Source organism: Schistocerca gregaria, chromosome X, assembly GCF_023897955.1.
Source record: "Schistocerca gregaria isolate iqSchGreg1 chromosome X, iqSchGreg1.2, whole genome shotgun sequence".
NCBI classification, from domain to species: Eukaryota; Metazoa; Arthropoda; class Insecta; order Orthoptera; family Acrididae; genus Schistocerca; species Schistocerca gregaria.
In genome coordinates, this window is record NC_064931.1 from 40,346,052 (window position 1) to 40,373,670 (window position 27,619).

General features: G+C 44.0%; 1 protein-coding gene across 1 annotated transcript in view; it reads right to left on the bottom strand.

Annotated features, from left to right (window-relative positions):
* LOC126297454 (outer dynein arm-docking complex subunit 3) overlaps window positions 1–27,619 on the bottom strand; it is a 291,407-nt gene that overhangs the window by 239,503 nt on the left and 24,285 nt on the right. The window contains exons 3-5 of the mRNA XM_049988314.1: window positions 3,376–3,528; window positions 3,189–3,290; window positions 2,929–3,114 (exon numbers count right to left, since the gene is read on the bottom strand). Of these exons, the coding sequence (XP_049844271.1) occupies window positions 2,929–3,114; window positions 3,189–3,290; window positions 3,376–3,528 (441 nt within the window). The remainder of the gene's footprint in view (window positions 1–2,928; window positions 3,115–3,188; window positions 3,291–3,375; window positions 3,529–27,619) is intronic.

Below are 27,619 nucleotides of genomic sequence, written 5' to 3' on the forward strand. Positions count from 1 at the left end.
AAAACATGGCTACTACGCCTACAGGACAAGAGCTTTTGCCAGCGGGGAGTACATGCTCATCCACAACGCTGCCGTACGGCCACAGAATGTGATGGAGACTACGTAGAAAAATAGGACATGGACAAGACATGTTGATGTATATTGTCACCGAATTCGGACTCTTAACAATAAATACGTTCTGAGAAAAAAATTTTGGGGCATTACTTATTGAACGACCCTCGTAATTGTGCCTGAAGGTACTGTCAAAATTATGTTCACTAAAAATCGCTGTCATTTACGTTTGTTTCAATATCACCACCACAATCATTGCTTGAAGGCATGGTATTCATCGCTGGCCGCCAACATTATTCTATCTCGTGTTGAATACTCTTGCTGCAGCTGCTGCACTTTCCTGCAGTGACCTGTCCAGTCCTTGAAAGGAAAGCAGTATTAACAAGACACTGCAATCTTTCCCTCGACATGTCACCAGCGACATTATTCTCCCTGAAACTGTGTTTTATTTTGGCCTGTGCCAATTCTTTCGCATGTAGATCGCAGCTGTAAGGCGGCCTTCGTGGCTTCTGTTCTCAGCGATTTTGTCCACGACTCACACTTTCATGGCTGGTTTGTTTTCCTGTATTGGAGATAACAGTTCAACCTTCCTCATAGTGTCGTTGCAGTTTATTTGCCCATCTTGCAACAAGTTTAACATCGTAATCCTGAAATCATACTATTGTCAACCTTCCTGCTGCGGTATGGCGCATTATCCATATAGTCACAGAACTGGGTGGAATATGAGTTTACCAATAAATTTGTTTCACCAGAAGGCAAAGTAGAACTGCAGTATAGACGTTTTTAAATTTTAGTTGATATTTTGTTACTGTAAACGTATTTGTTGTAGTCTTCAATCCAAAGACTGGTTTGATGCAGCTCTCCATGCTACTCTATCCTGTGCAAGCTTCATCTACCAGTACCTACTACAACCTACATCCTTCTGAATCTGCTTAGTGTATTCATCTCTTGGTCTCCCTCTACGATTTTTACCCTCCACGCTGCCCTCCAGTATTAAATTGGTGATCCCTTGATGCCTCGGAACATGTCCTACCAACCGATCCCTTCTTTCAGTCAAGTTGTGCCACAAATTTCTCTTCTTTGTTGATGTTCATCTTATATCCTCCTTTTAAGACACTGTCCATTCCGTTCAGCTGTTCTTCCAAGTCCTTTGCTATTTCTGACATAACTACAATTTCATTGGCGAACCTCAAAGTTTTTATTTCTTCTCCATGAATTTTAATACCTATTCCGAACTTTTAGTTTGTTTCCTTTACTGCTTGCTCAATATACAGATTGAATAACATTGGGGAGAGGCTACAACCCTGTCTCACTCCCTTCCCAACCACTGCTTCCCTTTCACGCCCCTCGACTTTTATAACCGCCATCTGGTTTCTGTACAAATTGTAAATAGCCTTTCGCTCCCTGTATTTTACCCCTACTACCTTTAGAATTTGAAAAAGAGTATTCCAGTCAACACTGTCAAAAGCTTTCTCTAAGTCTACAAATGCTAGAAACGTAGGTATGCCTTTCTTTAATTTTTCTTCTAAGATAAGTCGTAAGGTCAGTATTGCCTCACGTGTTCCAATATTTCTATGGAATACAAACTGATCTTCCCCGAGGTCAGCTTCTACCAGTTTTTCCATTTGTCTGTAAATAATTCGTGTTAGTATTTCGCAGCTGTGACTTATTAAACTGACAGTTCGGTAATTTTCACATCTATCAACACCTGCTTTCTTTGAGATTGGAATTATTATATTATTCTTGAAGTCTGAGGGTATTTTGCCTGTCTCATACCATCTTGCTCACCAGATGGTAGAGTTTTGTCAGGACTGGCTCTCCCAAGGCCGTCAGTAGTTCTAATGGAATGTTGTCTACTCCCGGAGCTTTGTTGCGACTCAGGTCTGTCAGTGCTCTGTCAAACTCTTCACGCAGTATCATATGTCCCATTTCATCTTCATCTACATCCTCTTCCATTTCCATAATACTGTCTCCAAGAACATCGCCCTTGTATAGACCCTCTATATACCCCTTCCACCTTTCTGCTTTCCCTTCTTTGCTTAGAACTGGGTTTCCATCTTAGCTCTTGATCTTCATACAAGTGGCTCTCTTTTCTCCAAAGGTCTCTTTAATTTTCCTGTACGCACTAAACATATATGCATCAGATTTGTGATAGAAGTAGTAAATACTGCTAGCAAAAATCGAAGAGTAATTAAAAGTCAGTCTCTTGGCGAGATACCGCACCCCATTTTTGTTTCCTATTATGAATACTTGATTATACAATAGACAAGAGACGTTCGAAATTTGCATACGACATCCTCAAAGTTCTTAATCTAAGTGGGTGCTCTGATTTTAGTTAACTGAATAGTGTTTCTTGGTAACATCAATATGCGCTCCTCTGACTTTTCTTCTGTTTTTTTTTATTTTAGTGTTTCGTCACGATTTTTATTCATTAATAATAATGCAACAACAGTGGCGATTGCTCTGGGTTTTTGAGAATAACTGCTAATTTGTAACATCTACTTGCAGCGAGTTCCTAAAATAAACTTGCCCCAGTGATTTGAAGAAGTAAGCTTGAGTAAGTTTTTGTTCTAACCTAAGCACCTCACAAATGCTTACAGAATTGTTTACTATGGTTCTCATCTAGGGGCAGCTATACGTTGGTAGCGCTCAGAGACAAATGAATAACTTTCACGCAGTGCCGATTTTCTCCACTTCTGGCAGCACCAGCGACATCGTCAAGTTACTGTGACCAAACAGTACATTCACCAACATGGCAACAGCCATAGTTGGGGCTAATAAAGAAATAAAATGAAAAACAGTAACCTTTTCCATTTTAGTAAGTTGGAATGTCTTTCTCACAGTCTTAACTAAATGTCTCAATCATAAAGTAGTAACCTGTAGATGATTTATTTCCGCTTGTTGCTTCTGTATCATGTTTTCCAGTCTTTTCAGTGTGCTCTCAAACTCAACGCTGTCATCAAGGAGACTTGTTCGAATAGAACGGTACTTCTTTTTCACATGCTCTGCTTCCATCATGTTCATCTCCACACGATGTATCTGGTTCTCTAGCGAGCATACTTGCTGTTGAAACACAAGTTAAGTGAGTAACTCGTTGCGGCGATTATTATTCCGAAACCATTCCACCATTTGCTCACCTTTGACGACAAATTATCACCCAAATCTTTTCTTTGCGTAGAAAAAACACTCTGAAGTAGCTCTTGGTATTCACTTGCGAGTGTTTTCATTCGTCTTTGTGCCTGCAAAAAAGCGGAAACGTGAAAACATTTAACACCAAACCGAGGTAAAGAGTTCCGGTTAAACTGGTGCAAACACAGTACTAACCACCCTCGACTGGTGTCGTAGCACGTCCAGCTTCTTCTTCAGGCCGCATATTCTGTCATCAAGTATTCCAGCAACCTCATAATTCTTCTTTCTCCTTAAGACGTACACTCCCTTGGCATTTCTATAGTTAGACTTCACAGGAAGTTCATCACACTGAAAACAAATTTGACATTCATGGTGAAAAAATATATTGTGTACATTTAAATATTGTAAAAAATTAACACAAACAAAAAACTAAGAAACAAATCTGTATTAAGTAATACAGAGACCATCATTAACACTCACTCAGGCATTGTTTTCAGTTATTTCTGAATTTAACTGAGTTGCATCAAAGTAACACAATTTTTTTTCGATCAGTAAAGAGGTAGCTGTTGAAAAAAGTAGTGTTTTAATAACTTAAAATGTTAGTAAACATACTTTAGAAAGTACTTGTTTCCTTGTATAAGTGCGTATTGTGTGTGATGTGATATGGCCAGATTTTCGCTGCACTCTCACAGGTCCATCCTGGAACATGGTCTACAAGATTTCAACTGGAAGTAAGAAGACAAACACGACATTCCAACAGCGACACCTTGTCATCTCATTGAAGTGATGTGGGCCTGTAGGAGGCTGGGATCATTACCCAATACATTGGATTTAAGCTGGTGCCAGTAGTCAATGGAAGGCGCACATGCTGGTTCTGCAAGGCGGCATCGTAAACACATGCATATCTGCACTATTGCTTCTGGCAAGTAGTCATTGTTGAACATAATGTGACGTCCAGAGTGTACTCAAGATCTTAGCCAGAGAGGCATGTTAGTTTCTCAATGAATGTGGGAGGGACAACCCTAGCACCGCAACTATTTATGTGCGGTGTTGGTCTGGCGTATTTTCATATTATCATACAGCTACAGGGTGACAATTATTAAACTATATCAAAAAACGTAAATTAGTTACGGACTACAGCGTGCACACACTTTATCCAACATGAAAACGTCACTACAGATATTCAGATTCAGGTTATAGGTTATAACATGCTCCATATGCCTGCCGTTATTGATGATGACGTGACGCAGACGAATAGCGAAATCCTGCATGACCCACTGAAGTGTCGGAACATCGATGCTGTCAATGACCTCCTGTATGACTTTTTTCAGCTCAGCAGTGGTTTTGGGGTTATCGCTGTACACCTTATCTTTAATATAGCCCCACAAAAAGGAGCAGCATGTGTTCAGATCCAGAGAATATGGCGGCCAATTGAGGCCCATGCCAGTGTCCTCTGGGTGCCCCAAAGCCAGAATCTGGTCCCCAATGTGCTCCTAAAGGACGTCAAATACTCTATTTCGATGGGGTCGAGCTGCGTCTAGCACGAATCACATCTTGTCGAAATCAGGGTCACTTTGGATAATGAGGATGAAATCATCTTCCAAAACCTTCACGTACTGTCCGGTAGTCTCCGTGCCATCTCTGTGATTATTCTTTGATTGAACATTGCACTCTGTAGAGTCACCTGTTGAGGGCGAAGCAGCTTTCCGATCGCGGAATTCGGATTCTCAGTCCCCCGTATGTGCCAGTTGTGCTTATTGACGAAACCATCCAAATGAAAGTGGGGTTCGTCACCAAACCAAACCATACAGTTCTCATCATGCCCCATTGCCAACTGTGCAGTTTGAACGCCCTGACGAAAACCGTACAGAAGTTACGACGATTTTATTTCATGTAGCTCACTAATTGTCATCCTGTACATGCTACCTATTGAAAGAAGGTCTCGGGCAATTTTTATGAAATGGCTCCCATAAGAGAGGGTCAAAATAAGAAAATCCACAAATATTCCTTTGGTCAGAAAATCAAACAGCATACACTCGTGGACTCAAATTGATATGTTCATGAGATTTTTCGTCGATAGAGCTAGTTTCAGTTTCTTGGATGGTGGGAACGATGATGTGTATTTTATACCATGCACGCTTGCTTTGTTTTTGTTGTTACCTGATCCGTGTCTACAACTACGTGGCACAGGAATGACGACAGTTCCATGAAACAGTATCAGGTGCGTGGGACAGGTTCAGTCTTCTGATTTTGCGACCATTTTCATGCCTTGACCTCCAGTATGAACAAGTCTCATAGTATGGTAGTATGGTCGCTCATGACAAGAAATGTGCATATTGCCCGCAGATACACTGAGTTCATTAGCAATATTAGGGGTTATATTCCTAGAGTCATCATTTAAAGCTAGTTACTGAAACTTTGTAAGTAGGCTTCCTAACGATAGGTTACTCCTTATCTTCAGGACTCTGCCAGTTAAGTTTCTTTAGCATCTTTATCACTCTCTCCCAAGGGTCGAACAAATCTGTGACCATTGACGCTTCCCTTCTCTGTATACGTTCCCCTGTTAGTCCTATTTGGTGCTGGTCCCACACACTTTAGCAATATCCTAGGGCAGGTCACAGGAGTGATTTGTAAGCAATCTCCTTTGTAGACTGATTACATTTCGCTAGGGTTCTACCAATAGACCGAAGTCTGCCACCTGCTTTATCCGCTACTGAGCCATCGTGATCATTGCATTTCATATCCCTACAAAGTGTTACATCCAAGTATTTGTATGGATTGATAGATTCCAAGTGAAACCTATTGATGTATTGTCACAGGATATTACTTTTTTTTTGCTTTTGTGAAATGCACAATTTTACATTTCTGAACATTTAAAGTGAGTTACAAATCTTTGCACCACTTTGGTACCTTATCAAGATCTGATTGAATATTTGTGCATCCTCTCTCACACCACTTCATTATGGATCAACTTGTTATTATAGATAGGCCCTCAAGGTCATTAATCTTTTCAGACCCTCTGGCTATAATTGTGTACTTTAACTTTTATTGTGTCTTAGTAGCAGCAGAAGTATTTTTCCCACTGTAAACCTGAGGTACACATTTGTGAATGTTCAACCTTTTCATCGTGCGCAAGTGCTGCCAACTGTTGGGCATCACTATGAAAATATCAAGGCAATATAGCAGTGTGCACCAGCTCTTGACTGCCAGAATACATGGATGAGGTTGGTTCACTGTATTCCACTGAATAATTGAATATTTTTATTTTGCATGGAAATTGACTGATCATATGTTATTTATTACAACAGAGAATAATTATTATTAGTTATTTTAACCCATAAAATGAATCCAAGTATAGAAAGTACGTTTTGAAAACGGGTACGTATTTTTGTATCAATCTTGCATCTAAAATCATTAAAAAATCACAAGAGTATTACCACTTAAAGAAAAATTTTCATTCCTCCAGAAAAAATTTACGCCAGGAAGGGTTAATATACAAAATGAACAGCAAGGGTTCCAACATACTTCCATGGCGCGCGCACACCCAAAGTCACTTTTTCATCTGCTGATGACTCACTACCTTCGTGATAAAAAAACTGAATCTAGTCACAAATGTTGTTTGATACCCAATACGATCCTACATGGGATAATAAGCAAAGACGTGATATTGGTTCAAATGGCTCTGAGCACTATGGGACTTAACATCTCAGGTCATCAGCCCCCTAGAACTTAGAACTACTTAAACCTAACTAACCTAAGGACATCACACACATCCATGCCCGAGGCAGGATTCGAACCTGCGACCGTAGGGGTCGCGCGGTTCCAGACTGAAGCGGCTAGAACTGCTAGACTACCAGCGGCCGGCAGATGTGATATTGAGTCCAACGCTTTTCGGGAATCGAGAAATACTGCAGCAACTTAACCTCGCCTTGCTTTCAATACGTCATGGGAGTAAAGTGCAATTTGGATTTCACATGATCAATGTATTTGGAATCCGTGCTGGTGGGCGTTAAGCAGGTCTCTTGTAGATTGGTGTGACCTGTGCTTTCTACCAACTACTGGGCACAGTCTTTTGTTCAAGAGATCTATGATAGATTATAGTTAAAAGACGGGCTAACTCAGCAGCAAATTCAGTATAGAATCTGGTAGGGATTCCACCGGTTCCTGAAGGTTGTTCAATTTAATGATTTTGGTTCTTTCTCAACATCACTGAGTCTAATATCTAGATCACTCATCTTTGCAGTGGTGCGAGAATTAAATCTGCACAATGCCCTTGGTTTTTCGGGTGTAAAGAAACATTTAAAAACAGAGTAGGTCAGGGTACTAAAGCCCTCACTTGGTTCATAAAAAGCGAAATCAAATTAACTATTTTTCCTATACATTTGTGACCATAATTTCCGTTTGTATCACTGTATTAACATACTACAATAATGTTGCTTCTGCGCAGTCTAATAACTTTTTCTGAGATCATATAGGAGTGTTCGCAAAGTAATGAATCAGAGGCGAAGACCAATCAGATGTTCACTCAGGTAATCAGACTTATTCCAATGGACTACTTTCTATGTACTTTGAGCTACTTACATCTTCATTGCTATGACTTTCAAAATTGTCATCCACGTACCAAGAATCCCATGAAATGTCCTACAGTTTTCGTGGTAGAATTGTATTAACAAAAAAGTCCTCGTCATGTATGTAATTATATACTTTTCTTGTAACACACAGATACAGGGTGACAATTATTGAACCATATGAAAAGAAATGTAAATTCGTTACAAACTACTGCGTACACACACTTTATTCAACATGTAAACGTCACTACAGATATTCGGATTAAGGTTATGACATGTTCGATTTGCCTGCCGCCATTCTACATCTACATCTACATCCATACTCCGCAAGCCACCTGACGGTGTGTGACGGAGGGTGATTATGTCGCGCAGGCGAATAGCGATATTCTGCATGGCCCGCTGACGTGTCGGAAAATCGATGCTGTCGACCTCCTGAATGGCGTTTTTTCAGCTCAGCAATGGTTTTGCTGTACGCCTTGTCTTTAATGCAGCCCCACAAAAAGGATCGCATGTATTCACATCCGGATGATATGGCGGCCAATCGAAGCCCATGCAAGTGACCTCTGGGGGCCCCACAGCTAGAATTCCATCCCCAAAGTGCTCTACCAGGACGTCGAATACTCTCCTGCTTCGATGTGGTCAAGCTGCGTTTTGCATGAACCGCACCTTATCGAAATCAGAGTCACTTTGGATAATGGGGATGAAATCATCTTCCAAAAGCTTCGCATACCGTTCGGTAGTCACCGTGCCATCAAGGAATATCGCACCGATTATTCCGTGACTGGACATTGCACACCACACTGTCACCCGTTGAGGGTGAAGACCCTTTTCAGTAGCGAAATGCAGATTCTCAGTCCCCCAAACGCGCCAATTTTGCTTGTTGACGAACCCATCCAAATGAAAGTGGGTTTCGTCGCTAAACCAAAACATACAGCGCATACTAATTCCCATCATACCCCGCGGCCAACCGTGCAGTTTGAACGTCCTAGCGCAAACTGTTCGGAAGTTATGACAGTTTTATTTCATATAGTTCAATTATTGTCACTCTGTATTTGAATGACTAGAAAGTAGAGGAGCAGAGGTATAACCGAAATTGGTGTTATAAAATACAGAGCATGATAAAATGGGGAGTACCCACTGCCATGTACTTCACTGTGGTTTGTGGGGTATAGATTAGTTCACTTGGGCAGGAATCGGGAAAAGAAATTTACGTGGGCTTACTGAAGAAATCATCCTGAAATTTGCCTTAAGTGATGTAGGGAAATGACAGAAAAATTCAATCAGAACGAGCAGGGAGTAGCTGAATTCTACTCCTCCCAAATACGAGCTGATTGTCTTAGCTACTTTGGCCCTCACTTGATATTCGGTAACTACAGAAGTAACTAGCAATTTATTACTCATCTTTTATTTTATAAAATGGTTTGTTTTGATATACTGTGCACTATAATTTATCTAAATCTCTAAACAGAGTTATGCAGTTATATAGGCAAGCTACTGCAGTGTCAGCTATTTCCACGTTTGGTTTAGAGATTGTTTAACTCATAACCTGTGTTTTGTTGATGATTCCTTTAGATTGACTGTGATTTCTTCTATTAAACAATGTCATGAAGACTATCGAAAGAACAGGAGGAAAAGCTACTACTGCTACAGCAACATGGAAAATGCAGAAATACACGTCAAAAACAAACTTATCGAATGTAATATTTTGGGCAGCGTTGGCAACTCCATCTAGAGAAAGAGAATTTAATACGAGGAAGGAAACAAGAGTGTACAGCCCAGAAGGCACTGGCAGAGCGACAGCCTTTAGCATAACTGCTGTTTTCATATTGTAGGATGAAGAGCAGCTACAGCGGTCACGAGAAACTACAAGACGTAACAGCAGATTTGTGAGTAGAGACTAAGAGACAACACACTCTTACACTCTTCCTACCCTAATTTTAACAAATCACAAAATATAATTTCCTAGTCACGACTTACTGAGAACCTCTCAACTGATTCCCTGTGGCTACTGCCTTTACATTAAATTTTTATTTTACATTTTTATTTATTGTCCGCCTTTAAGCATATACATGCAATTGATGTCGTTTTGTTTTCATACACAAATACATGTATACATTATGAGAAATATACGGTGAGATACAAAGGGTCACGACAATCACAATATAATTTCTTTAGAAAATAAACATTACATATTGTCACATTGTAACCAGTCAGGTCCAAATCTGAAAGCAGGTCGTCAATGAAAGACACTTATCCCTGAATGCATGTTTATTACGAACACCAAAGTACAACCAGAACGGAACTGACCACCTGGACAGAGAGTACAGATATTTATACACATTTAGAATATCCCAGAATGGTGGCATTTATACACACATTGTATATCCCAGAATATACAAACATCAAAAACATAAGCTGTTTCAAGAATCTTCCAGACCTTATAAATACTAAATAACAAAGGATTGCCGTTAATAATATTTGAAATAGTGACCCACAGCTAGCCTTCCAGTGACGGTTACTGCTGCACCACCCTGCATATGCCATAACTCGCGGCACTGCTCCCTCTCCTGGATGACAACAGCACCCTTGAACAAGATGTTGTCAATTGTCCTCTACATGACGGCACTGGTGGATCCCCATATTCTGGTCACGTTGTTTCAGCCTCTCCGCTGTAACGAGTATATAAGAGGAAGCCCCTTTCGTCGGCGTTTCATGATTGTGAAGTGGGTCTTCAGTATCCTTGAACCTCCCACCTGCACCTCTGGACTGTAGTAGGGTTTCATACGGAGGACCTGGACGACGTATCTGCACTTCTATGTCCTTGATGAAGAGTAGTGATCCTCCACTTCATATACAACGTCTGACAAGCGACAAAGGATACGTTACAGCACAAAGTAGCGCTTCAGTATATTTTCTGAGAGTCCCACTTTCTGCACAGGCATAAAAATTCATACCAAACTCCTGGACTGTATCTCACTGGTTGGCGCTTGACATTACAATGCTCATGGTCTGCTTTCTAGGTATCCAGGGGGTACGTAGGCGAGTCGGCAACCTTGCTTCTTTGGTCCTGGTGATGAGGTGTTTCACGTAGTTGTCCTGTGTATCGTCTGGCTGAAATGGGAACAGCGTATCCATTGTTTTTACCTCGCGACCGCGGAGTAGAAAGAATGGTGTCCTGCTGCACGGTGTTGCATGCAAATGTCACAGCGGACAATTTTTTTCCCAACATCTCAGTCCAACATCAATGTATAGAGACAGAATATCTGTCAACGTCTTATTAAATCGCTCTTAGGCCATTCGTCTGTGTATGGCAAGAAGTTATCCTGGGAGTGACATCACAACGTGAAATCACCTCTGATACAAGTCTAGAATGGAAAACGTATCCATGAACAGAGATCATCACACAGCGTGCTCCATGCTTCAAAGTGATATATTCTACAAGAAACATAATAATTTCCAGAGATCCAACAGGCGGCACAGCTTTGGTGACAGCATAGCAGGTGAGAAAGTTAGTGGAGACTGTTATCCATCCATTCCCACTTGTCAACTTTGGGAACGCCCCCAAGAGGTCGATTCTAGTTCTGCTGCAGGCAGGATTGTAACCAGATGCCCCATAGGTAACAGCAGTACGTGCTTCCATCTTTGGCGTTCATTACAGTGGCTCACATAGTGTATAATGGCCAGTGATACCTGTGTCTGTTTCTGCCTACATCTTCACAAATCCCAGCTAACTAGACATTGCAGCGTACCAGTAATACTCAGGGGCGCTGTCTGTAGATGACTTAGGATGAAGAGCAACCATTTACACCCTAGTCCATCGTAATTCCTCTTATACAAGCTCCATTTATTAATTGAAATTGTCCTTTGATCGGTTCCTCCTCCTTCAAGGTTTCTGTGGCTATCAACAGTGCTGGATCTTCCTTATGCTCAGCAGCAATGTCATTTAAGCAGAAAACTGAGATTTCATCCACGCTGCTGTGTTCTGCTAAAGGATTCCTTGAGAGATTGTAAGCGTCCTTGGGTTTGCTTCCACTTTTATATACCACTGTGACATCGTACTTCTTAAACCTCTTGGCAGTTGACTCGAAAGACCCCCTCAGGCTAGTCAGCCGACATAGACAATGGTGATCCGTTAAAACAGTGAATGGTTTGCCAAATAAATGCATACCAAACAACTACAGAATTCTCTTTCATGGTAGTGGAGTAGTTTATCTCGGACTTTGAGAGTATGCTGGACACACATCCTATAACCTTTTCAACACTTCCCTGGATTTGCACTAGAACTGCACCTACCTCATAACCGCTAGCATTGGTGCAAAATTCTGTCTCGGCATTATTGTCATGGTGATGATGCCGTGTGGCTAGGGCCTCCTGGCGGGAAGAGCGTTCGCCTGGTGCAAGTCTGTCGAGTTGACGCCACTTCGGCGACTTGCGTGTCGATTGGGAAGAAATGATGATGATGATGATGGATGATGATGATGATGATGATGATGATGATGATGAGGACACTACAGCACCCAGTTCCTGAGCGGAGAAAATCTCCGAACCAGCCGGGAATCGAACCCGGGCCGTTAGGTATGACATTCCATCGCGCTGACCATTCAGCTACCAGAGGGAGACATTAATGTGATACAATGCTTGGAATGGAGATGTTAGCGCCTCCTTACGGACAAAGAAAGATCTTTCTTGTACCTCGTTTCAGGAAAGTTTGACTTCTCCCTGCAGTAGTTCTGGCAAGTGGTGTTCTTGTTAGAGAAGTCCATCACGAATCGCCAGTAGTATGAGCACATTCCGAAGAAACTTCTCATGTCATGAATGTGCCGAGGAGTCGGAAAAATCTGTAACTGGTATTTTCTCTGGATTTGGACTACGCTATCGCCATTCACTAGATGCCCCAAGTTTTTTTATTTCTTGGGCGGTGAAGTGGCACATTTTCGAAGTCAGGCAGAAGCCAGCAGCCTGAACACACTTCACCACAGCTGTTAAGTGGCTTAGATGTTCTTCAATTGTTTTTGAAAGAGCAAGTGACAATATGATCGAGATTGCAAAAACGCGTCGTCCATTTGTCTCGAAGTACGTTGTCCATCAAACGTTTTAAGATGACTGGAGCAACAGCCCAGATGGCGTAACTTAAAGATTTGAACACGTCTCACTCGTTTCACAGTCCAACACCTTGACCACTTCAATACGACACCGTCGCTTGTTTTGTTTTTCACTCCGTGTTGCACTTGTTAAGCTTGGACCATTCACTGTTTCTATTTTGCTTTTTTTTCACTTTCCACTACACCTTCTTGCTGTTTTCATGCCCGATCTGTGTACAGTTTTTGACGTGCTGTCCACTGGGCTCCCTTCCCAGTAAATCTGAGGGGATGCAATTATGAGGTTCCCCGTGCTGATTTGTGAAGAGAAGCTTGTCTGTCTCAAGGAAATTAATTAAATCCGAACTTAGAATATGTCAAGAATTTTGTAACACAACGGTGTTAAGGATATGGGTATGTACTTTCGCAGGTTCATTCTCCTACGCTTCATATACTCCTGGAAATGGAAAAGAGAACACATTCACACCGGTGTGTCAGACACACCATACTTGCTCCGGACACTGCGAGAGGGCTGTACGAGCAATGATCACACGCACGGCACCGCGGTGTTGGCCGTCGAATGGCGCTAGCTGCGCAGCATTTGTGCACCGCCGCCGTCAGTGTCAGCCAGTTTGCCGTGGCATACGGAGCTCCATCGCAGTCTTTAACACTGGTAGCATGCCGCGACAGCGTGGACGTGAACCGTATGTGCAGTTGACGGACTTTGAGCGAGGGCGTATAGTGGGCATGCGGGAGGCCGGGTGGATGTACCGCCGAATTGCTCAACACGTAGGGCGTGAGGTCTCAACAGTACATCGATGTTGTCGGCGGAAGGTGCACGTGCCCGTCGACCTGGGACCGGACCGCAGCGACGCACGGATGCACGCCAAGACCATAGGATCCTACGCAGTGCCGTAGGGGACCGCACCGCCACTTCCCAGCAAATTAGGGACACTGTTGCTCCTGGGGTATCGGCGAGGACCATTCGCAACCGTCTCCATGAAGCTGGGCTACGGTCCCGCACACCGTTAGGCAGTCTTCCGCAACCGTCTCCATGAAGCTGGGCTACGGTCCCGCACACCGTTAGGCCGTCTTCCGCTCACGCCCCAACATCGTGCAGCCCGCCTCCAGTGGTGTCGCGACAGGCGTGAATTGAGGGACGAATGGAGACGTGTCGTCTTCAGCGATGAGAGTCGCTTCTGCCTTGTTGCCAATGATGATCGTATGCGTGTTTGGCGCCGTGCAGGTGAGCGCCACAATCAGGACTGCATACGACCGAGGCACACAGGACCAACACCCGGCATCATGGTGTGGGGAGCGATCTCCTACACTGTCCGTACACCTCTGATGATCGCCGAGGGGGTACTGAATAGTGCACGGTACATCCAAACCGTCATCGAACCCATCGTTCTACCATTCCTAGACCGGCAAGGGAACTTGCTGTTCCAACAGGACAATGCACGTGCGCATGTATCCCGTGTCACCCAACGTGCTCTAGAAGGTGTAAGTCAACTACCCTGGCCAGCAAGATCTCCGTATCTGTCCCCCATTGAGCATGTTTGGGACTGGATGAAGCGTCGTCTCACGCGGTCTGCACGTCCAGCACGAACGCTGGTCCAACTGAGGCGCCAGGTGGAAATGGCATGGCAAGCCGTTCCTCAGGACTACATCCAGCATCTCTACGATCGTCTCCATGGGAGAATAGCAGCCTGCATTGCTGCGAAAGGTGGATATACACTGTACTAGTGCCGACATTGTGCATGCTCTGTTGCCTGTGTCTATGTGCCTGTGGTTCTGTCAGTGTGATCATGTGATGTATCGGACCCCAGGAATGTCAGTTTCCCCCTCCTGGGACAATGAATTCACGGTGTTCTTATTTCAATTTCCAGGAGTGTATATACAAGCGTCGCCTGCGCTTCTTGCCAGCTGCTTGGGACCTTGCGCTGGGCGAGAGATCAGCGATAAACATGAGCTAGGTAAGGGCCAATGCCACTGCGTACTCTATCGTAAACCTGAACTGGGGTTCCCTCCGACCCTGGTGACTCGTTTGTTTTCAACTCTGTCAGTTGCTTCTCGACGCCTGGGATGCCTATTTCTATGTCCTTCATTCCTGAGTTTGTCGCTGATCAAACGATGGTATACCAGTATGATCTTCGTAGGTGAATGGTTTTTATAAACGCGAAATTTGAAACTTCAGATTTCATTTTGTTACTTTCAGTTGCCACAGCAGACTGGTACACGAGTGACTGGATAGAAACATTCGACTCACTTTGTGATTTTACACAGTAGCAAAACTTTCTCGTGTTCTAAGTAAGTTCCTTCGCTATGATATCACGGTGGAAGTTGTATACTACACTCATCAATCTCTTCATATGCGCATGGATTTCTAGCAACTTTTACTTGTCGACATTTCCACATTCTTTTTAGATCTGAGATTGCAACAAAGTATGTTTCCTCAGGCGTTTCTGCATTTTGTTACAAAACCTTCGAGGCGCTTTTCTATCTTTAACACACTTACTCGGCCCATTTTTCTCCCATTTAAACTTTTCCCATAATTCTTCTATGTCCAACCTATTGTAACTAAATCATGTCCACGCACTGCCTAATGAGGTTGCTATCAACTGCTTATTTGCTCTTTCCAGCATAAATACTCCCTAGCCTTCTTAATGGGTTTATTAAATCTAGTAACTATAGTCCCTATGATCGCATAGCACTCAATCTTCAGGCCACAAGTGACCCAAAGGGACCATCCGACCGCCGAGTCATCCTCCGCTGAGGATGCGGATAGGAGGAGTGTGTGGTCAGCTCACCACTCTCCGAGTCGTTATGATGGTTTTCTTTCACCGAAGCCGCTACTATTCGGTCGAGTAGCTCCTCAATTGGCATCACGAGGCTGAGTGCAGCCCGAAAAATGGCAGCAGCGCGAGGCGGCCCAGATGGTCACCCATCCAAGTGTCGGCCACGCCCGACAGCGCTTAACTTCGGTGATCTGACAAACCGGTGTATCCACTGCGGCAAGGTCGTTGCCCCTATGATCGCATCATGATCACTAATTCCTGTAACTATAGTTTGTAGATATGAGGTCTAAAGCATTGCCGGTATGTATGGGTTGTCGAACTAGCTGCTCAGGTCCGTTTTCTGAAAACATGTGCAGAACTACTTCACAAGATTTTGTCTCGTACCTCATGCAATGAATAGATATCTGCCCCAATCTATACTCGGTAAACAATCTTGTAGGTAGGGAAACCACAGCTATGAATAGTCATCTTGGTTATTAATAAACCACTTCAGTATTTAGTCCTTTATTATTGGTTTTTCATTCTGACCCAAAATTACCTCTTAATAGTTTTCATTTATTTTCCCCTCAGCAATGGATCACTATAGTAAGATTTGTTTAGGACCCATCCACTATATTGGAATCTGGTTATTTTATTCTATGACACACCACCATTTAGTGGTGTTTTGTTCTGATGGACAATGAATGTTGAGTGAAAAGTTTCTGTGCTTTCCCGCTCTAATCTTTTAGTTATGTGAGTACTAACATTTTGATATACTCATAAGTTTTTAATATTTAAAAAAAATTAAAATCTTAAAACAATTTACCATAGCAGTGTGTACCTCAGGGTTTTTATTCTTTCTGAATTTATTGTTATTCAGATGTTCACCTGAAGATGTGGTTTATAGTGCCAGAAAACCCGGTACTGATCCAATAATGAAGGCGTAAATACAGCTGAAGTAGTTTATTAACATCAAAGATGTATACTTGGTAGGTTACTGTCTTCCCCAAGTAATATTGCATGATCAGGGTATTCCCGTGCTACTAAGCATATCCTTTCATTGAATTATTCTACAACAGCGGAATAGAGTGGCCAGTAAAACTGTGTGAGTTCATCTAGGCCGGTTACTCATGTCCAGATAACTACACAATTAGAGTGGATTAAATACTCAGTAGATACAATACTTTTGTCAACTGCATTGAACACTCCCTGCGGTGACATCTAACTTGCTGTTCCCCCTGCTGGTCCAGGGATTAGAATAGGCCTGAGGTATTCCTGCCTTTCGTAAGAGACGACTAAAAGGAGTCTCACACATTTCGGCCATTGTGATGCTCCCTTGTAGGGTTTGACCTCCATTTTTCAAAACTTTCCCGAAGAGCGAGCCAACTGGGAAAGGGCACCTTACATGGTGCATCGTGTCCATCATGCACTGAGACCTATCGCATTCTTTGTTGATGTGGATCAGCACTTCTGCTCATTCTCCAATTGTTGGGCGAGATCACCCTCCTGTTTTCTTGTTTGCACCTGATATACAGCATGGGAGCCAGTCTGTTGTGGTGGGGGCGCCACGTTCCATGTTGGTTGTAGCCCCCTGACCACACAGGGATCACTCTGCCGATGCCTGCGCCGCTAACTCCCCATGTATGCAAGGGGTAGATGCCCATCCCCATGGGACATTGCGACCTCCAGCAATGGCCATCCTGCCAGGTGGCCGTTGCTGCAGCAGGGTGGCGCCTGTGGGGAGGGGCCTGGTCAGAGTGGGTGGCATCATAGTGGATGACACACAATGAAGCGGAGTACATCATCTCTTGCTGGTGGTCAAACACCAGCAGTCTCTAAGCATTCACAGGCTCAATTCAATGCACAGAAGTATGACCCCAAATCGTTCCCCTTCCTGGCCACACCATGAGAGGAATGCCAGGCTAAGGATGGCAGGAACTCTTTTTCGCCCCAGTACCTTGTATGTTCAAGAGCGGATGGAGAATCTTTCATGATGATGAAGCCTCAGTTTTTTTGTTGAGCATTTATAGGACAAATTTGGGTAGGTGGAGGGCTTCTCCAAAATGGGGTCTGTGTCAGTCTTGATCAAAATAGCATCCTCTGCCCAGTCACAGGCGTTACTAGCTTGTGACAAGCTGGGGGATGTTCCTTTAACCATGCCCCATAAAAGCTTAATTATGGTCCAGGGTATAATATTTCATGGGGACCTTCTTTTGCAGTACGATGATGAGCTGCACGCCAATTTAGAACAGCGAGGTGACCAAAATGGTACAGAAACAAAGGATGACAGACTAAAGGCCGAAATACTAAATGTGTTTTTCCAAAGCTGCACTGTAGTTCCTTCTCTAGATTGTCGCACAGATGACAAAATGATAGATATCGAAATAGACGACAGAGGGATAGAGAAACAATTAAAATCGCTCAAAAGAGGAAAGGCCGCTGAACCTGATGGGATACCTTTTCGATTTTACAGAGTACGCGAAGGAACTTGCCCCCCTTCTTGCAGCGGTGTGCCGTAGGTCTCTAGAAGAGCGAAGCGTTCCAAAGGATTGGAAAAGGGCACAGGTCAACCCCGTTTTCAAGAAGGGACGTCGAACAGATGTGCAGAACTATAGACCTATATCTCTAACGTCGATCAGTTGTAGAATTTTGGAACACGTATTATGTTCGAGTATACTGACTTTTCTGGAGACTAGAAATCTACTCTGTAGGAATCAGCATGGGTTTCGAAAAAGACGGTCGTGTGAAACCCAGCTCGCGCTATTCGTCCACGAGACTCAGAGGGCATTAGACACGGGTTCACAGGTAGATGCCGAGTTTCTTGACTTCTACAAGGCGTTCTAAACAGTTCCCCACAGTCGTTTAATGAACAAAGTAAGAGCATATGGACTATCAGACCAATTGTGTGACTGGATTGAAGAGTTCCTAGATAACAGAACGCAGCATGTCATTCTCAATGGAGAGAAGTCTTCCGAAGTAAGAGTGATTTCAGGTGTGCCGCAGGGGAGTGTCATAGGACCGTTGCTATTCACAATATACATAAATGACCTGGTGGATGACATCGGAAGTTCACTGAGGTTTTTGCAGATGATGCTGTGGTGTATCGAGAGGTTGCAACAATGGAAAATTGTGCTGAAATGCAGGAGGATCTGCAGCGAATTGACGCATGGTGCAGGGAATGGCAATTGAATCTCAATGTAGACAAGTGTAATGTGCTGCGAATACATAGAAAGATAGATCCCTTATCATTTAGCTACAAAATAGCAGGTCAGCAACTGGAAGCAGTTAATTCCATAAATTATCTGGGAGTATGCATTAGGAGTGATTTAAAATGGAATGATCATATAAAGTTGATCATCGGTAAAGCAGATACCAGACTGAGATTCATTGGAAGAATCCTAAGGAAATGCAATCCGAAAACAAATAAATTAGGTTACAGTACGCTTGTTCGCGCACTGCATGAATACTGCTCAGCAGTGTGGGATCCGTACCAGATAGGGTTGATAGAAGAGATAGAGAAGATCCCACGGAGAGCAGCGCGCCTCGTTACAGGATCATTTAGTAGTCGCGAAAGCGTTACGGAGATGGTAGATAAACTCCAGTGGAAGACTCTGCAGGAGAGATGCTCAGTAGCTCGGTACGGGCTTTTGTTGAAGTTTCGAGAACATACCTTCACCGAAGAGTCAAGCAGTATATTGCTCCCTCCTACGTATATCTCGCGAAGAGATCATGAGGATAAAATCAGAGAGATTAGAGCCCACACAGGAGCATACCGACAATCCTCCTTTCCACGAACAATACGAGACTCGAATAGAAGGGAGAACCGATAGAGGTACTCAGAGTACCCTCCGCCACACACCGTCAGGTGTCTTGCGGGGTATGGATGTAGATGTAGATGTAGATTTTGTTCAGCGTGTCCACTGGGGTCTGAGGGATAATCAGGTTACGACCAGTGTCATCATCTTAGCCTTCGAGGGTGATACATAACCCAAGAAGGTCAAGGTGATGGTCTACTGCTGTGATGTGAAACCCTATATCCCTCCCCCAATGCTTTGCTTTAAATGTTGGAAGTTTGATCATATGTCTTCCTGCTGTACTTCCAGTGTCACATGTCGAGATTTCAGACGTCCATCACATCACAATACTCCATGTGCCCCGCCTCATATCTGTGTCAACTGTGAAGAGCACCATTCACCTTGCTCGCCAGACTACAGGATTCTCCAGAGAGACCAACTGGCCTACACTGAGGCTAAGAGGAAATCTGAGCGTCTACATCCTGTATGTATGACTTTATCTTATGCTGTCACTGCAACAGTTTTAGCCCCATCAGCTTCGCCAAACCCAGTCACCTCTCAGAGCCAGAAGACTAAACCTGCACCCTTGATGGTGGGAGCACTTCCCTCCCTGCTGCTCCTGCACCACCTACTTCAGGAGCAAAACTCCCCTTCCCCCAACTATCAGGGACGTCTGTCCTCATTTCTAAGATGGAGAAGCGTACAACTTCTTTGGCTGCTCTCGCTAGGAAGGGGTCCCTTGAGTCTCACTCCCTTCCCAGGTTCCTGCTAGTGGGAAAGATGACACCCACCAGTGGCTGAAGAGCCCAAAAGCAGCTGGTCGCAGGGCTCCACGCTTCTCCTCACTCCTGTAGACTGAATCAGTGAGGTCCTCCTAGCCAGGGAAACCTAAAGAACAGCGAGAGAAATCCAAAAAGAAGGTCCTCAAGATCAAGGGAATTGCAGTGGCACCCACACCACCGCTACCTCCAAACTCTGCGTCTGTGAATAAGGAGGAGATTCTGGTGTCTGCTGAGGACTTAGATCTCGCTGGACCCTCAGACAAAATGGATATAGATTCCTCAGACAAAAAGTCGGTGGCAGCAGGTGACCTTGAGGCTTAAACTACCTTATTGAATGTTCCATGCCTTCCCAGTCTCACGATGACGTCATCCTCCAGTGGAATTGCGGCGGTTTCTTTCACCATCTGGATGAGCTACGGCAACTGTAAAGCTTTACACCTGCTTTCTCCACTGCCCTCCAGGAAGCCTGGTTCCAGGCAATGTGGACCCCTTTCCCCCATGGCTGTAAGGTATACTACAAGAACAGTAGCGACTGTAATAGAGTGTCAGGTGGAGTTTGCGTTTATGTCCTGAATTCATTCTGTTGTGAACCTGTGCCCCTTAAAATCCCTCTCGTAGCTGCAGCTGTCAGAATACGGATGACTCAGGAAATAACTGTCTGCAATGTATATCTTCATCTAGATGGTGTAGTATCCCTGAATGTATTAACTGCACTGATTGATCAACTCGCTAGAACTTTCCTACTTTTGGGAGATTTTAATCCCCATAATCCCTTGTGGGGTGGCACTGTGCTTACTGGCCAAGGCAGAGATGTCGAAACTTTACCGTCTCAGTTCGACCTATGCCTCTTAAATACTGGGGCCGCCACACATTTCAGTGTGGCTCGAGGTATTTACTCGGCCATTGATTTATCAATCTGCTTCTAAGGACTTATCCCATCTATCCACAGGAGAACACATGACGACCTGTGTGGTAGTGACCACTTCGCCATCTTCCTGTCACTGCCGCAGCTTCAAGCACACGGACGCCTGCCCAGATGGGCTTTAAACAAGGCAGACTGGGAAACTCATCTCTGTGGTCACCATTGAATCACCCCCACACGGGAACATCGATATGATGGTTGAGCAGATGACTACAACAATCGTTTCTGTGGCAGAAAACACGATCCCTCGCTCTTTAAGGTGCCCCTGGCGAAAGACAGTCCCTTGGTGGTCTCCGGAGGTCGCTGAAGCAATTAAGGAGCGATGGTGAGCTCTACAGTGGCATAAGTGGCACCCTTCCCTGGAGCACTGTGCTCGTGTTCGCCAACTTATCAGTTGATGGAAGCAGGTACGTTGGGCGAGATGTCTCGACCATTGGGTGCCATACGTCACTTTCCCAAGTCTAGGCAAAGATCAAACATGTTTTCGGGTACCAGACCCCAACAGGTGACCACAGTGTTAACATAAATGGCGTGTTATCTACCAACGCAAAGGCTATTGCCGAGCATTTTGCTGAGCACTGTGCTCAAGCCTCTGCAACGGAGAATTATCCCCCAGCCTTTCACACTCTCAAATGGCGGCTGGAAGGGAAAGTACTCTCGTTCACTACACACCACAGTGAATCCTATAACGCCCCATTTCCAGAGTGGGAGCTCCTCAGTGCCCTTGCACATTGCCCCAACACAGCTCCTGGACCAGATCAGATCCTCAGTCAGATGATTAAACACCTCATCTGACTACAAGCGATATCTCCTCGTCATCTTCAACCGGATCTGGTGCAATGGCGTCTTTCCATCGTAATGGCGGGAGAGCACCATCATTCCGATGCTCGAACCCGCTAAAAACCCACTTGATGTGGATATTTGTTGGCCCCTCAGCGTCACTAACGTTCTTTGTAAGCCGCTGGAATGTACGGTGTGTCGGCGGTTGGGTCGGGTCCTGGAGTCACGTGGCCTACTGGCTCCGTGTCAGGGAGGCCTCTGCCAGGGTCGCTCTACCACTGATAATCTTGTGTCCCTAGAGTCTGCCATCTGAACAGCCTTTTCCAGGCGCCAACACTGGTTGCCATCTTTTTTGTTTTTCGAAAAGTGTACGACACGACCTGGCGACGTCATATCCTTGCCAATTTATACGAGCGAAGTCTCCGAAGCCCACTCTCGATTTTTATCCAGAATTTCCTGTCGTGTCGTACTTTCCATGTCCAAGTCGGTGCCTCCCATAGTTCCCCCCATATCCAAAAGAATGGGGTCCAGCAGGGCTCTGTATTCAGTGTTTCTATTTTTAGTGGCCATTAATTGTCTATCAGCAGCTGTATAGCCTTCTGTGTATGTAGACGACTTCTGTATTTCATACTGCTCCACCAGCACTGGTGTTGCTGAGCGGCGCCTACAGGGAGCCATCCACAAGGGGCAGTCATGGGCTCTAGCACACCTTTCATTCTCGGGCGCAGAGTCGTGTGTTATGCACTTCTGTCGGCATCGTACCGTTCATCCAGAACCAGAATTTTACCTTAATCCTAGAATAGCAAGGTGGGGTAAAAAAAAGTACCCCAGTCGATATAATTTTTTATCCTATGTTGGTGACATTGGCTTCTCGGACGGGAGTCATTGTTTACCTTTCCAGTTAGTATTGTTGTTCACGTTCAGGAGGCTATAATCTCTCAGGCTTTATTTTCCATGCTCCTTTAACAGGTAAAGTGTGAAACTTTGCGTTCGGTGTAAAAAAAATCACCCCACCTTGTTATTTAGGTTAGATTTTATTGTTCACCAAATAGGTGATTCTTTGTTTTGCAGTCGTAGAAATGTCTTCTCATGAACTGTTAAGAGCTCCAGAGGAAATAATAAGAGAACTTGAGCGTCAAGAGGCTGAAAACGTCTATTACAGTGAATCAGACGAAGATGTGAGTGAACCTGAAGACGGCCATATCACAGACGACCAGGAGGATGACCAATTCGATGTACCGCCATTTGAGGTTGATTCATCAGACGAAGGAGATAGCCAAGTAAGGACAATTTTATGTGGCAGAAATGTGCATTGTTGGAACACACATCACTTCAACAAAAAAGCGTCGAGAGTGCCAGTAGAGAGTACAGTGGTACATGCACTTGGTGCACCGGGCAAGGCAATAAACGAGACGCCTCCCCTGAAGTTGTTTGAACTGATCTTTACTAGTCACATGGTTTCACTAACAGTTACGTACACAAACCAAAAAATTGCTAATTGAAGGGAAATATTAACATCACCGCAGTGGTATATTGGAGATACCTACCAAAACGAAATAAAATACTTTTTATGGGTGGAACTTTAAAAAAATGCGCATCTGAATTGTACTGATGCGTGGTATGTAGTATACGGGACCCCATTTGCCGAGGAGTTATGATGAAAAACCGATTCAAGTTTTTGTTCAATAATCTAAGATTTGATGACCAACATACCAGATTTCAAAGAAGAACGGCAGACAAGTTCGCTGCATTTCCTGATTTATGGTGTATGTTTGTCAAACATAGTCGAGAAATGTACACTCCCTCTACCATCCTAACCATTGACGAGACACTCCATAGCTTCCGAGGCGGATGCCCATTCAAAATTTATCTGCCAAGCAAGCCGGACAAATATGGGCTAAAGATAATTTCATTATGTGACGCGAAGATATTATTTTTATGCAGGAATTCCATATATGGGGAAAGAGACTAGGAATAAATGCGATTCAGTTCCTACATATTATGTGATGAAATTATGTGAACCTGTATATGGAGCCAACCGGAACATTAAATGGACAACTGGTTTGCTTTTTGTGAAGTAACCGACAAACTGGCTGACAAAAAGTTGACAATGGTTGGCACCTTACGCAAGAATAAACCAGAAATACCTGAATCCGTGCTTCAAACCAAGAATAGGCCAGTTCCTTCAGGTATATCCATTTACAGGAGAGAGAAAATTTTGGAGTCGTACATTCCAAAGAAAAATTAAAAATGTTATTCTCGTGTCGACGATGCATGAGATACGTGAAATAGATAAGACAAAGAAATCGAACATAGTACTTTTCTACAATGATAACAAAGGGGGAGTCGCTGTATTTGATTTACTGTGCCACAACAAGACGAGCACGAAAAACCAGGCGCTGGACAATGCGATACATGTATGGGCTTTTAGATAAATCAGGAATAAATGCCTATGTCTTGTATAAGGATAATGCCGAAGCAATTTTCTCAAGTCGTTGGCATTCGGGCTGGTTGAAGCAGAAACGAAGGACAAAATCACGAGAAAAAATTTACCCAAAAAGCTTCGCATAACCATGGAACATATTTTGACACATTTTGGGAGCGATATTCCAAGCGAAGTTCAAAGATCAGCAGCACAAGCAGAAACGATCTACAAAATAAATAAATAAAATAAAAGTGAACGATGCTTTCTTTGCAGTCGAAAAGAAGACCGGAAAAGTTCCTTTGAATGCTGTGTCTGTTCGAAATCAGTGTGCAAGGACCATTGGAAAAATATTTGTCAAAGTTGCCATAGCAGTTTAGTTTCAAAATGTTTGGTATATTCAAAATATCATCAAATTTTGAAAATAATTTATAAAATCTGTTTCCTTTCACATGAGGAACTATTTTTTCTTATTTGTTAGCTTTGTACCTTTTACTAATTTACATGTTATTTTCTTCAATGATTCTTATGCCTTCTGATTTATTCTATTGTGTTTTGCAATGTCATTTCACAATGGGTAACTGAATGCAATAGATAAGTGCAGTGTCATATTTCTGTATATGACAACCATGATACAATAAAATGTTATAGTTTTGATTTGCTTTGTCATGTTATAAAACTTAATTATACTTTGTAATGTTTCATATTGTGTGATTATTACTTTGTTACTCCAGAACCTCCTTTGTGAAACAAATAATTCAGAAAAACGTGGGCTAAATTTTTACCCCGCCTTGTTATTTATGCCTCGTGATTAGCACCTTGTTACTCTAGGGTTAATGACAATCTTCTCACTGTAGTGGAGACATATCGATTCTCATGACTGGTTTTTGACGCCCGATTGACTTGGCTTCCTCACCTTCGTCAGCTTAAGCGGAAGCGTTAGCAGCACCTCAATGCCCTCCGCTGCCTGAGCAACACCAACTGGGATGCAGATCGCTGTACGCTGCTGCAGCTCTACAGAGCCCTTGTTCAATCCCGCCTTGACTATGGGAGGCTGGCTTACGGTTCGGCGGCGCCCTCAGCGTTGCGTTTACTCGACCCAGTGCACCACTGTGGCGTTAAACTAGCGACAGGAGCTCTTAGGACGAGTCCGGTGACCAGCTTCCTGGTGGAAGCCGGAGTCCCTCCATTGCAGGTTAGGCGTGCACAACTGATAGCGAGTTATGCAGCACACGTTCGTAGTTCTCCTGCGCATCCGAATCGCCAACTCCTTTTCCCATCCACAGCGGTTCATCTCCCGCATCGGCGGTCCAGGTCAGGGATTCCTATTGCAGTTCGTGTCCGATCCCATCTTTCTGAACTGGAGTCCTTGCCTTTATCACCTATTTTTGAGGTCCATTCACGTACACCTCCACGGTGTACACCTAGGCCGCGGCTTCGCCTGGCCCTTTCACACGGCCCTAAGGACTCGGTCAACCCCGCAGCTCTCCGCTGCCACTTCCTCTATATTCTTGACGAGTAGCGAGGCCACAAAGTGGTTTACACCGACGGTTCAATGTTTGATGCTTATCTCAGCTTCGCGTATGTCTATGGAGGACGTACTGAACAGCATTCTTTGCCCGATGGCTGCAGTGTTTTCACTTTTGAGCTGGTGGCTTTATTTTGTGCTCTTGAGCACATCCGTTCATGCCCTGGGGAGGCGTTTCTTCTGTGTACTGACTCCTTGAGCAGCCTACAAGCTCTCGACTAGTGATACCCTTGTCATCCTTTAATTGCGACCATCCAGGAGTCCATGTATGCCCTGGAATGGTCTGGTCGTTCACTGGTGTTTGTCTGGTCCTCCAAGGTCACATTGGAATCCTAGGCAAGGAACTTGCCGAAAGGCTGGCCAAACAGGCTACGCAGAAACCGCTTATGGAGATCGGCTTCTCTGCTACTGACCTGCGTTCAGTACTACGCTGCAAAGTTTTGTGGCTTTGGGAGACGGAATGGCATAACCTCAGCACTCACAACAAACTCCGTGCCATTAAGGAGACTACGAATGTGTGGCAGTCCTCCATGCAAGTCTCTCACAGGGACCCTGTTATTCTCTGGCGGCTCCGCATTGGCCATTATTGGGTGACACACGGCCACCTCCTGCGCCGTGGTGACCCACCTCAGTGTCGGTGCGGCGGCCGGCTGACAGTGGCCTGTATCTTGGTGAGCTGCCCTTCTTTGGCTGCCCTCGGACGGATTTTTGTTACCGGAGTCGTTGCCATTAACTGTAGCTGACAAGGCCTCACCGGCTAATTCAGTTTTACATTTTATATGTGACAGTGTGTTTTATCATTCTGTATAAATTTTAGCACATGTCCTTTATCCCTTTGTGTTCTCCACTCTAATGCTTTTAGGGTGGATGTTTTAATGTGTTTGCAGAGAAGCTGGCTTTTCCTTTTTATTCTCATGGTGGCCAGCCAGGGTCATCTGCTGTCTTGTTTTTACCCCTTCTACCTGTTTCTTCCTTCTCTCTGTGGTTCTCTTTTCCTTTTTTTGTCCATAGTACTGTTGGTTGTTCTTCTGTCGTTCTTCTGGTTCTTCCTTTCTCTTGTTATTGTGCTGTACATCTCGTTTCTTTTCTTCTTTCCATTGTGTAATTATTTTACTGGGCACAAGGGACCAATGACCTCGCAGTTTGGTCCCTTTCCCTCCTTTTAAACCATCCAACCAACCAACCAATCTAACTTGCTGTTCTGATGTACGTTCCATATCTCATCAAATATTTCGGATCTTTCTACTTTGCATTTCACGCAGTTCTCAGTTCTGACAATCTGAGTGCGTAAGCTTTTCTGAAGGGCAGTAAATTCAGGAACTTTGTTACATATGCTATGGCAATTTACTGTTAAAGTCCTTTGGCAGCCAAAGTGGCTTCACTTTGTATATGTTCTGCACACTTACTGGCAATCATTCATCACAGGACCTCAGACTATCACCTAGCCTAAAAGTCCCTCGTGCACTCCACAAGTACTCTGCTATCCAAGTAGCACAACCCTGATGATCAAGAGGAATCCTATGATTCTCCACCCCACAGTCAGCGCTGAAAGACATATTTGGTCCTTCCACTTCACGAGGACCACAGGAGAGGCCCAATTACTCTCTGAAGGTTTAGTGATGTCACTTGCAGCAGCTTCTACATTTCCTCCCAGATAACCTATCGCTCAGCTGGCAACACTATGTGAGCCCAATTAATAGGTGACTGAGTCGCAGTACTTATATGTTATTTTACCGAGGGCTGCGTTATCTGTATTTTCTCTGCTCTGGATTTTAAAGCATTTTTTTC